An 11,883-nucleotide genomic window follows, 5' to 3' on the forward strand; every position below is an offset into this window, starting at 1 on the left:
ATAATGAATAATAAGGTAAAAATATAAATCTCCATTGCTATTGATAAGTTTTAAATCATTTTTCGATGAGTGATTAAACAAATAAATGAGTGAATAAATGTGTAAAAGAATGAATGAAAGATTGAGGAAATACAAAATAAATGAATGAATGAGTAAATGAATGAATGAATAACCGAACGAACAAATGAAGGAACTTACAATAAACACGGGTTTATAACACATAGGCAACGAACGGTTTATTATGCTTTTTTAATGGAAAAATAATATTTCTTAAAATCCAACTAAATATTATCACATAATTAATAATATTAAATATTATAATAATAATTAATAGTAATTATTCTTGATAATAATTTTATAATAGATAAATAAATAATATTTATGCCAGCACATAAATATTATCACATAATTAATAATATTAAATATTATTATAATAATTAATAGTAATTATTCTTGATAATAATTTTATAATAGATAAATAAATAATATTTATGCCAGCAACTTGCCGGGATTCAAAATTCCCTTGGGATCGAGTGCCATTTTTAATTTTTTCATCACGTCTACAGATTCCATGCCCACTTCTTCTGGAAGGATAAGTTTTTTCTCCAGGCCTATGCCGTGCTCTCCTGTGCATGTCCCGTCGTGCCGCAGTGCCAGTCTGTGTCGTGTGGTGTGTGCGTGTGTATGTTTGTGTGTGTCTGTGTGTGTTTGTGCGTGTGTATGGTGTGAACCGTGCGCATGAATCGTGATTTAATGCGACGATATGCTGAATGCATCATGCCAGAATGTTAAAAAAATATTAATAAAATAAATTTGAAAAAATAAATTTGAAAAATACTTAGAAATTTCATGGGCCACATGGTTGCACCTCTGCACCTCCTCTGCGTCCGCCGGATTGAACAATAGAATTGCGTGGAAGTTCCCATCACCAACATGACCCGCAATAGGTCCTAGATGTAGTGTGTGTGTGTGTGTGTGTGTGTGTGTGTGTGTGTGTGTGTGTGTATGTGTGTGTATGTGTGTGTATGTATGTATGTATGTATGTATGTTCTACAGATATTCAACTACATCTTCAATCAACACGAAGAATATAAAACCGCCATGAAACCGCTATAATATCGTTAAGATATCGTTATAACGCTAGTATAATAACGTTATTAAACCGTTATAGTATCGATGATACAGGTATAATATCGCTACAATACCGATATTTTGCCGATACGATACCGATACGATACAAACCGATACATACCTAAAAACCCTGATTTATTGATGATCTCCCTAGCTTCCTCGACGACTTGCTCCAATCTCGATATTGGTACTGCGACATCTGTCGTGTAACTCTATTCGAGATAATTTTTCTTTAATTATTATTTTATAGGGTTATTGTTATTATTTATATTATAATTATTATTATCACTATTATAGATACTACTGCTGGTAATAAATTGCAGATGACGAGAATTCTAAATGAGTGACGTAACTACACACGTAACTAGGTCACATCCACCCCATGCGTAACTAGGTCGCACCCCATACGTAACTAGGTCACATCCCATACTTAACTAGGTCAGGTCACGGTACAGCTAAAGGGTTACGGAAGAAAAATATGTACCTTCTTGTTGGGAGAACTCGCTAGGACTGCGTAGAAATAATTATGCCGGGCCGCCCACAGCTGGTTCGTATCTTCTTGCTTTAGCGTGTACATGAACTCACCACCTCCATTCGATTTCGTGATCTGACCTAATTACATGAGATTTGACTTAATTAAGTATTGTCTGACCTAGTTAAATATTATTTGACCTATTTGTTTATGGTAGCATGATATAATTTGATGTAGATATATACATTGTTGGCTTATTAATATGTCATGAGGTTATTGGACTTACAAAAGAGTCATTGAGATAAAAGTATAAAAATTAAGGAATAAAGGAGTGAATTAAGGAATGAATGAATGGATGAACAAATACAAATCAATTAATGATGATGAACATGATGTTGAACGAAAGAATGGACCAAACAAATGGACGAATAAATATTCGATCAAACATGAATAAACAAAACCAAACGTATGAACTAATAAAACGTATAATCTAATAAACAAACGAACAATGAATGAACAAATGAATGAATGAATGAATGAACAGATGAACAAATAAATGAATTAATAACTGAATAAGTACTTGTCAATTCGATATAATCTTCAATGGTTTTTTGAGATCCTTGAAATTCTAGAAATAACGTCGGTTCTTCACTCATGTAATCCAGCTTACTGTATCGCTTACATAAGCGCATTGACATTTCATCTAAGAACTCTGATGATGGGGATGAAGAAGAAAATGTAGAAGATGAAGATGATGGTGAGGAAGATGACGACGATGATGCTAGTGCTGCTGTTGATGAGGAAGAAGAAAAAAATGATGATCAAATGAATTCTTTAAACCTATTCTAGCGATATCAATTCCATTTTGAATGACTTCAATGGTTGATCTTATTGCTCCCCCGACAGTTTTGAACTGACAGACGGCTGAAGTTTTCTGGAAATTTTATTATATTATTATGAACTATTTATACATTATCTGTAATTATTAACTATAATTACTATATTACCTTATTCATAAATAACTATAAATTATAAAAAGTTGGATTTCCACAAAAATTACCGTTAATCAAAACGTAAATTTACAAAAAGCTTGCAACCGCCATTTAAATTTACCAAAAAATATCACATTTACCAAAAAATGTAATCTTTACCAAAAAATGTAATCTTTACCAAAAAGATGTGCGTTTACCATTTCTGGAATGCCGTATAATTTTAAGGTAGCACTTGTTATGACCCCAAGTGTTCCTTCAGTTCCTATGAATAAGTTTGTCAGGTTGTATCCGGCCGCAGATTTCCTGTTTTCGTTTTTAATATAATAAATAAAATTTTCAGAAATATTTTTTAAACAGTAAAACCAAAAAAATAAAATTTTGATTCTAGGTGTGAAATCTTAGTACTAATCCAAATCTTCCCAAGAACCTACCTACCTACCTAAGTTCTAAAAAAAAACCTTTTACTCCCAATTTCGAAACTTCTAACTCCCAATTCCAAAACTTCTAACTTCAAATCCCAAAAAACCCCTAACTCCCAATCCCAAAAATTTTCACTCCAAATTCCGAAAAACTCCCAATCCCAAAACTACCTACTCCTCCTTCCTTTCCCGGCGGTATGTATAACAGTCCCATCGGCCAGTACCACTTCCATGTTAAGTACATTACTCTTCATGGTCCCATATTTCACCGCGTTTGTTCCCGAAGCACTGGTGGCCGCCATACCACATAGCGAGGCATCAGCCCCCGGATCTTTTGTTGGGAAATAGTTTTTTAAAGGCTCGTATATTCGTTTATTTAATAAAAATAATGATATTAATGAAAAAAATCAAATAAGAGGAAAAGGATAAAATGGAGAAGATCTAGAAAGTCAAAGTTATAATATTATAAAATAAAGTGTCGAAACAGAAGTTAGAAGTTAGGGTTAGAAGTTATAGAATACTTTTGGTTTCAACAATTTTATCAATAATAAGTAATAATAATAATAAATAATAATATAAATATTCTAACCGACGGGGAACATCAGGCCGTAGTCTTTTAGGTAATTGTTGATCTGCTTCCGAGTTACACCTTGGTCATAATTAATTAGAATAATGATAATAACAAAAAGAAAAAAATAGTAATAATAATAAATAATAATACCTGGTTGTACAGTAACGTCGAAGTCTTCCACGTGCAAATCAACGATTTGATCCATTTTAGTCAAATCCATTGATACACAACTCTATTATTATTATTATTATTATTATTATTATTATTATATTATATTAATATTATTATTAAACTAATTATGCTATAATTGTCATCGTTATTATTATTATAAATTTGTGTAGCGCTCTGTTATTATCATTTTGCTGGCGTCATTTCGCTGTTGATTCGGTTGAAATATTTCTGCTGTTAGGCTTACTCTCATACACACACAGACACAAACACACACAGAGAGAACCACACACAAACATACATGCATACATACATGTACTGACCATTAGGGGACTAACACCGCCGGCCAATCCAGTGCCGGTACCAAATGGTATAACCGGTATTTCGTTGTGGTTACAAAGTTTCAGCACCATACTGACATCTTTCGTCGTCTGTGGAAATACAACCACATCTGGTATTGTTATCCTAGAGTAATTTGATTCATTCATTCGTTCTTACATTTAGCTTACCATTCATTTAAACCACGAAATTCTTTGAAAATTAACATAAATTAGCATAAATTCTCGTTTGCACCTTATTGATGATTCATCTTTGCCGTGGTGTTCCCGGACAGATTGGCTTGTGCTTATTTGGCCTTCACCTTTCGATCAATCAATCAATCAATCAATCAATCAATTAAACAATAAATTAATTTATTAATCGATTGGCCAGTCGTTAGTCAACCATTCATTAGTCATTCTTCCATTCACTCTTTCACCCACTCACTTCTTCACTCCTTTACTCATTCACTCACTCATTCATTAATTCATTCATTCTTATTTCCTTCTTTCCCACAACCAACCTAGCTGATGCTTCAGAGATGAGATTATCTCAGGAGTAACTCTGTTGTAGCAGCGTTTTATCAGCTTTAGCGGTGTAGAGAGCTGAATAATAATAATAATAATAACTATTATTTATTATTATTGTTGTTATTATTATTATTATATTATTATTATTATTATTATTATCATCATCATCATTATTAATACTTAGTAACCTGCTTAGTAAACATAGTTTTAGATAGAATCCGCGGTTTAGTTCAGTTCAAGACAAAAATTCTTCTTATATTATAAATAATAATAATAATAATAATAATAATGATGATAACAAAAACAACAATGATGATGATAATAATAATAAGTTACAAACTTTAATCAAAACAAACTTTGATCTAGTTAAAACGCTTCACAGACTGACTGCATATATTAAGTGTTCGAGCTCGCTTCTAATTGTAACTCTAGATATTTAAATAAACATATAATTATATATCCATACCTTCATAAGTACATATATACATGCATTCATACGTACGTACGTACGTACATTCATATATGTATATAAATACATTATAGATTCTTCATTACACTTGTAAACATTTCATCTTGCTTAGAGTTTGTTTGTTTCTAAACAACAACAAACATATTATGCATATATAATGTGTTTACATACGTGTGTGTGGATGTGTGTGTGTGTGTGTGTGTGAAAGAGAGAGAGAGAAAAAGAGAGAGAGATAGACAGAGAGAAAGTGAGTGTATGTGTATGATGTTTGTTTGTGTCTGTATCTTTGAAATGTTTTGTTTTGATTTTAAAATGCTTAACGCACCTGACACAGGTAGATAGATTCATATATCATGATATATCATGCGATATATCATGTAATAGATCATGGTACAAGCTATAATTTTACGTATACGTGTATCCATATACATGCAGTTTAGTATTGCAAACCTGACGACACTATATATCATATTGTATATTGTATAGAAGACCTTGGTATATTGTATACATTGAAATAGCAATTCTACTACTATATGTTTTTGTGATCTATACATGTATGTTTGAAATTGGTTATCCTGTAAATACATATGCAAAACTAAAGTTTATGGTGATTTGATTTATGTTTTGACATTGAGGTTAAGTAAAAACTTTTTACATCATCTCTGTTGGTTTAGCAAGGTTCAACGATCTTATTTTCTGTTGCACGATTAGAAATCTTATGAATAAGAAATAGAATAATCTTGAATTACTTAATATTTTGAAAAAAATTACTCCGGAAAATCTTTTGTTTGTTCTTTTTATGCGATTTGATAAAATTTAGTAACTAATTTTTTAATCTGGATTAATATTCGATGTTTATATCTGTAACACTATTGATTTTAAAATTAGACATCATTATTCTATTTAACCGTCATCCAAATTAAATGTTTAACTCATTAGAAGTATTCATTACAAATAAGAAATGAATAATTACCCTGATGTTATCAACTGATTTATTTTACATTTTCAGAAAAATCTAGATATTCATTCAAGCGAGCAATCGATAATTAAGTGCCTATGAGATAAAATAAAATTAAAAACCAGAAAAATGGATCTACTAAAAATAGATGAAACATGTTTCGTTTTTAAAAATACAAATTCACCCCAATGAAAAATCTGAAAAACTTCAATGTTCGAAAACTTTTATAAGACTCTGAACCCCTCTCTTGTTTGTATTGACACCAGAGACCGGGGAATTGTTATAGAGGCTTGTGACGTAGATATCAGAAGAATCAGCACTTCGTCTACCTATTTTCTCTTTGCTGCTATTCAGATCATTGCGATTCAAGCTGCTTTTAAGCTTGTGCTCCTTGAACTTGAAGTCTTTCAATTGGTCGATGACAGCATCAAAGACGTTTATCACCTCGCTATTCACAGGACCAACTGGTTTTTTGGATTTGTTACCGTTCAGTGGTTTCGGATTGATTTGTGGGTTCTCTTCTCGTTTCGGTTTTGCTTCTTTCTTGGTTGTTAGGTTTTTTCGTTTGGCGATAGAGTCTTTTAGACTTGGAGTTTTTTTCTGTTTTGATATAAATTGAGGTAGGATTGATTTCGCTTGTGCTTCAACGCGCTTCATAGGAGAGGGTGTGAGAAGTTTTTTAATCACTTTAGCACTAGATCTGGATGCTGCCGTTGTCTTGTTTTTTATATTAATAGAAATATTTTCTTTCATTTCGGCTGTGGCTGTTATAGGGAAGTTGTTGCAGACATCCGAACTGAACGTGGTGCTTCTTCGTGATATGTTGTTCCTATTCAAGCAGCCGATGTGGTTTCGACAAGTCGGGAAGTAAGCGTTGTAAGAATGATTATCGTTGGTGCCTGTGAATTCCAATCTGTGAACTTTATTTTGAGATTTCTGGTACGGACTGTGGAAATCGTTCAGACGTTTGTTTTCTGGACTCATCATTGATGTTTCAGTCTTCATCTATAGAGAGAAAAAAAAATTAAACAGTTTGTTTTATAATTTAATATTGAATATTTTGAAACTGATTGCAGATTTTTGGTGAGTTAAGTGTCTAAATTGACTTATTTATGCTGAAAATGTCGCCAGTAAAGTCAAAAATAAGAAGAAAGCCAACGAACCAATAACGGGAAAGGCGAACGGTTGATCTTGGTAGCCTTGTTATAAGTGGTGTTACAATTTTTTGAAGTTTCTTTCAGTTTTGTGGTCATTTTTTTCTTTATCTGCGTGTGTGTGTGTTTGCGTGCGTGTGCGTGTGTGTGTGTGTTTAATGTGTGTGTTTTCATTATTATTTTATCAAAATTTTTGTTTTTTAAAATGTCGACTGGTTTATGCTAGCAAATTGAATTTGCTCACTGAACCAACATACTTGGAGATAATGTTACACTTTAAAAGAAGGACTTTGTGATGAAACTGTTATTTAGTAAGACCACAAACAACGACACACCTAAATTAACAAACACATATTACATCATAAAAATCCTAAAAAAATTGAGAAAAATGTTTTGTCAACCTTACACCTTACCTTGTTTGAATTTTTATCTTCATTTCTTTTATTAATTGCAGATGGCGGTAGGAAATCACATTTCGGGTTGTAACTGAAAAATGGATGGTTGATTATTTCAAAATTATTGTGATATTTTAAATAAAAATTGAAATTTTATTTAAAAAAAAAACAACAAACGTTAAATATTCAAACTCTAATTGAAACAGTAAATAAGATTTTAAACTCGTAAAAATATCTCACCAGATAGGTGCAAATAATTAGGAACCATTCAAAAATTTGACTCAACAGACATTGATAAAATTAGTTATTTATGAATTTTAAACTAATTGCCGTCGTTACATTTTAAATCAAGGTGACCTAATGAAGCTGACCGCTGCCTCAGAGAGAGGTGTTTCAGACAGAGAAGGATGATTTGCCCTCTGGTCGTCATTAGTGGCCACAACAGGAGCCGGTTCTTCGCATGTGACGGTTGAGTCTTTGGCGTGATTCTGGCTGTCCTTCTTAATTTTTTTCGTTTTGTTGTTCTGTCCTCTCAACTCCCAGGCATAGATGCGATCCCACATTGATCCTTGGTTGCGCCCGGGCGCCGGTGAGAGGTTGAATGGAGAGAGAGGGTGATTGGTGTTGGTCTCTTCGATTTCCAGCTGGTTGTTATCAGCTGTGTAATTGTGTGAGTTGGATTGGTTGAGGAGGAACTTGTGGAGGAGGTAGTTGGACTTGTTCTGGAGTTTCTTACGTGTACAGCATTTGGTTTGTTGCGATGAGGTGTCGTCTGTTTTATCTGAATTTGTAGTGAAAGATTTCGAACGCTGACTTCTCACGACTGCCGATGCGTTTTTGTTCAGTTTGATGTTCTGCATCTCTTGCAGCATGTTCCTGTGAGCCTGCTGACATTTTGCAGATCTGTGTTTGTTATTTTCTGACGTGTTTTCGTTTATGGAAACTTTTTTCAGGAGCGAAAATGACGGATCGATTGGTTTGCTGAAGGGAACATCGACCCTATCCTTCTCGTTAAACACTGAGATGCTTTCTCTGCTTGTTTGCGTTGACATCTCCTTACTCTTCTTCGACTCCGCCTCGTGTTTTTTATTTTCATTTTGATTGTTTCTCAGCTTTGCCGGAGAAGCTGATTTGAGGCGGAATGCCCTTTTCATGAAATCACGAAATGTCTTACGCGCGCTCTGGCTCCTTGTTATTTTTTTGCATATTTGTTTCGTTGAAAAGTCCATGTTTGATGAAGTATGCGGATTTTCTTTGGTCCTGCTGACGTGATTCTGCTGGTTCGATAGAGTGTCACATTTGATGTTCAGGACCTTTGCACGAATTTCTTCAACGTGCTCCGTTGTCTTCAATTGCAAGTTTGGAAGATGCTGAATACCTTGCAAAACTTTAATGTTAGGACTTACTGCTGTTAATTTTTTGCTGGCAGGTAGTTGCAAATTCTTAAACAAAACCGAATCCAAATATTTTATGCAATCCTTCACATTCACGCTGTTGTAAGTTTCTTTGAAGTAAATATTCTTGCTGACGTAATTGGATGAGGCCCTGGCGTCAAAGAGTTGGACCAAGTGGCTCACACCCTTCGATTCGACACCGGCAGACGATTTGTTCGCTGGCACCGTCGGTATGGGCGGTTTGTTTTCGGAGCATCCGAGCGACCACTTTGCCAGTTTCGTTTTGAAGTCCACATTAACGTTGAGATTTGCTGAGGAGGAGTTGGATTTGGATCTGTTGGGATCAGTGGTAGCAACCTTTGTTTCGTTCGTGTTTATTTGCTGGTCTTCTTCTTTAGATGCTTGTTTTTGAAAAACTTTTTCACCGTTCAATGTTTCATTATTTGAACAAACAAATGATTCTTCTTCAATATTGCGACAATTTTCTTTGCCGTCGTCGTCATCATCATTGTTGTTGTTGTTGTTGTTGCTGTTGTTGTTGTTATTTGTGGCATCGATGGTGTTAGAAGAAACATTTTGAAGAGGAGGAAGGCAGCGAACAAGATGGTTGTTGGAGCTGTGGTTTGACTCATCATCTTCATTATCCGACATACTTCTGCTTTTCTTCAGACTGATGATGGCTCTCTTGCGCAAAACTTCCTTCTCCGATCTTTTCTTGGAAACTTTCAAGCATGGTTTGAGCGGCTTATCAGATTTTAAAGTTTCTCTGCTTGCTACACTCTCAAGCTCTCTCTGGGAATCTTTCTCTTTTAGGCTGACCGGTGTAGCGTTGTTATCCTGATTTGGCTGGAGAACACTGAAGATTGAAAACCTGCGTCTCTTTTGAACTTGCTCGCTGCTATCGACCGAGACGACAAAACCAATCTTGGAATCGTCTTTTTTCGTCTGTATGGCATTGTACTCCAGCACTTTCGGCTGCCTCATATTGTTCGGGCTCAAAACCTTTTGAGATTTGTGTGATGAAGTTTTGGCTTTCAAATCGGCTATGTACTTTGAAATATTTCTTTTGTGATTTTTTGAGATAAGTGTCAGCTTGTCGCCGATCTTATGGAAAACATCTTTAATGGGCTTGAAGGAAGCCTGAAGCAAGGAGCGAGACGATCTGGCGGGAGGTTTGTCGCAAAATTCATGTTCGACAGTGCCAACGAATGTAACTTTTCTCACCGAAAGTTCGCCGTTCGAATTGATTTTGGAGACTTCAGCGGTCTCATCGTCGTCATCTTCACTGTGGCCTCCCCGTCTGCCACTGCCGGTGGTGGTGGTGGCCCGCATGTTGTCGCCGTATGTGTACCACGAGAAGAGCCTGTCGTCGATCCAATCCCTCTCGCTCTTCGGTCTCGGAAACATTTCACGATTGATTTTTTTTTCTGGAAGCTGATTGGTTGGTTGGGTTGTATTGTTTGTCAACTAATTTTTGTAATTCATTTTTATATATTAATAAATTAATTATTTAATTTTTATTTATAATTATTCTGTAATTTTGTCTTTTAAAAACAATTTGCACATTTTGACGCAATTCAGTTGGACAATTTGTATAACAAAAAACGTATTTAACCCTTACAAATTGTCTGTAGATAATGATATAGACTTGATATAAACATTGAAATTACTTATTTTATTCAAATAAATCAACTTAATCAAAAAGAATTTTATATAAATTTACTTATTATTTCATTTGATGGCAAGAGATAGGCTTTTGATTTTAACTAACAACCATTCCTTTGTTGATTTGAAAAAAAAATGTATTATTAAATAATATTAAAAAAATTGCGGTATTAAGCTCCGTTTAAATGTAAACTTGAATTAAATTTCAATTATTCCTAATTAGAAATTTATAAAATATTTCATTTTGAAAATTTTCAATTGTTGCTAAAACATAGTTTTTGTGAAAACATCGTACATAAACATCGGTGCAAATAAATGACGTCACCAAAGATACTAAATGTCATTTTTGTTAGTGGTAAAAGCAAAATCAGTAGCAGTAGTAGTAGTAGTAGTTGTAGTAGGAGGAGAAGCAGAAGAAGTAGTAGTAGTGGTAGTGGTAGTAGTAGTAGTATAGTTAACGATAATTGTAATTTGAAAGTGATCGAGCATGTAAACAAGCAAACGAACGATCGATCAGACAAACAAACGAACGAACGAACAAACGAACGATAGGTGCGGTAGTTAGTCGCAGTCAGTGGAGCAGAAAAGGAAACGGATGTAGGCTGTAAGTGATGTAAGCAAACATGGCAGTCGTTAACAATGGCGTCATTGACGTCATCATCGTCTTCTTCACCAGCAGCAACAACTACAGCTCGTCGTCGTCACCATCAAAATTAGCATCGTCATCCGTGGCAGCAGCAGCACCAGTAGCCACAGCATCGTCGTTGTCGTCGCCGTTTTAATTGACGACTTTGTCCCTATCATAGTCAGAAAGGAAAGGAATGGAATGAGTGAAAAACTGAGGAATGGAGGATTGAACGAAATTAGAAAAGAACGAACAAAAAATGAATTGAAGAATGAATGAACAAGAGAGTGAGGAATTAAATAAGAAAAATAATAAAAAGATTTTTTCAATAAGAACTGACAGCCGTGTGTAGGCTATTATTAGTTTTGTATTAGCCCAAGGGTAGGCATTTTAAGATGTATGATGTGATGACCAAAGTGCTTTATTGAGATCCTTTTCAATATTCATTCATTCGTTTGTTCGTTCATTCGTTTGTTCGTTCATTCATTTGTTCGTTCATTCACTTGTTCATTCATCTATTTATATATTCGTTCGTTCGTTCACAAAGCAGCAGAAGTAAGAGCAGCAGTAGTAGCAGTAGTAGTAGCAGCAATAGTAGTAGTAGTAGCAGCAGTAGTAACAG

At 34.4% G+C, this 11,883-nt stretch overlaps 2 protein-coding genes across 2 annotated transcripts; both read right to left on the reverse strand.

The window, feature by feature from the left end:
* Positions 1-17: 17 nt before the first annotated feature.
* On the reverse strand, positions 18-4,985 carry HELRODRAFT_185793 (hypothetical protein). Its single transcript, XM_009023592.1, has 16 exons — positions 4,941-4,985; positions 4,790-4,853; positions 4,595-4,676; positions 4,327-4,393; positions 4,077-4,218; positions 3,736-3,817; positions 3,604-3,663; positions 3,186-3,345; positions 2,793-2,898; positions 2,444-2,537; positions 2,184-2,315; positions 1,616-1,743; positions 1,253-1,343; positions 839-950; positions 479-658; positions 18-372 (listed from the first exon to the last, which is right to left on the reverse strand). Exons 2-15 carry the CDS (start codon positions 4,802-4,804, stop codon positions 490-492), a joined length of 1,440 nt encoding a protein of 479 aa, XP_009021840.1. The 5' UTR covers positions 4,805-4,853; positions 4,941-4,985; the 3' UTR covers positions 18-372; positions 479-489.
* Positions 4,986-6,045: 1,060 nt separating this feature from the next.
* Positions 6,046-10,378, reverse strand: HELRODRAFT_192719 (hypothetical protein; the record flags this gene model as incomplete). Its single annotated transcript, XM_009023593.1, has 4 exons — positions 6,046-7,033; positions 7,192-7,293; positions 7,596-7,668; positions 7,935-10,378. 4 exons carry the CDS (start codon positions 10,376-10,378, stop codon positions 6,236-6,238), a joined length of 3,417 nt encoding a protein of 1,138 aa, XP_009021841.1. The 3' UTR covers positions 6,046-6,235.
* Positions 10,379-11,883: the final 1,505 nt, after the last annotated feature.

Source organism: Helobdella robusta, assembly GCF_000326865.2.
Source record: "Helobdella robusta unplaced genomic scaffold HELROscaffold_37, whole genome shotgun sequence".
Lineage (NCBI taxonomy): Eukaryota > Metazoa > Annelida > Clitellata > Rhynchobdellida > Glossiphoniidae > Helobdella > Helobdella robusta.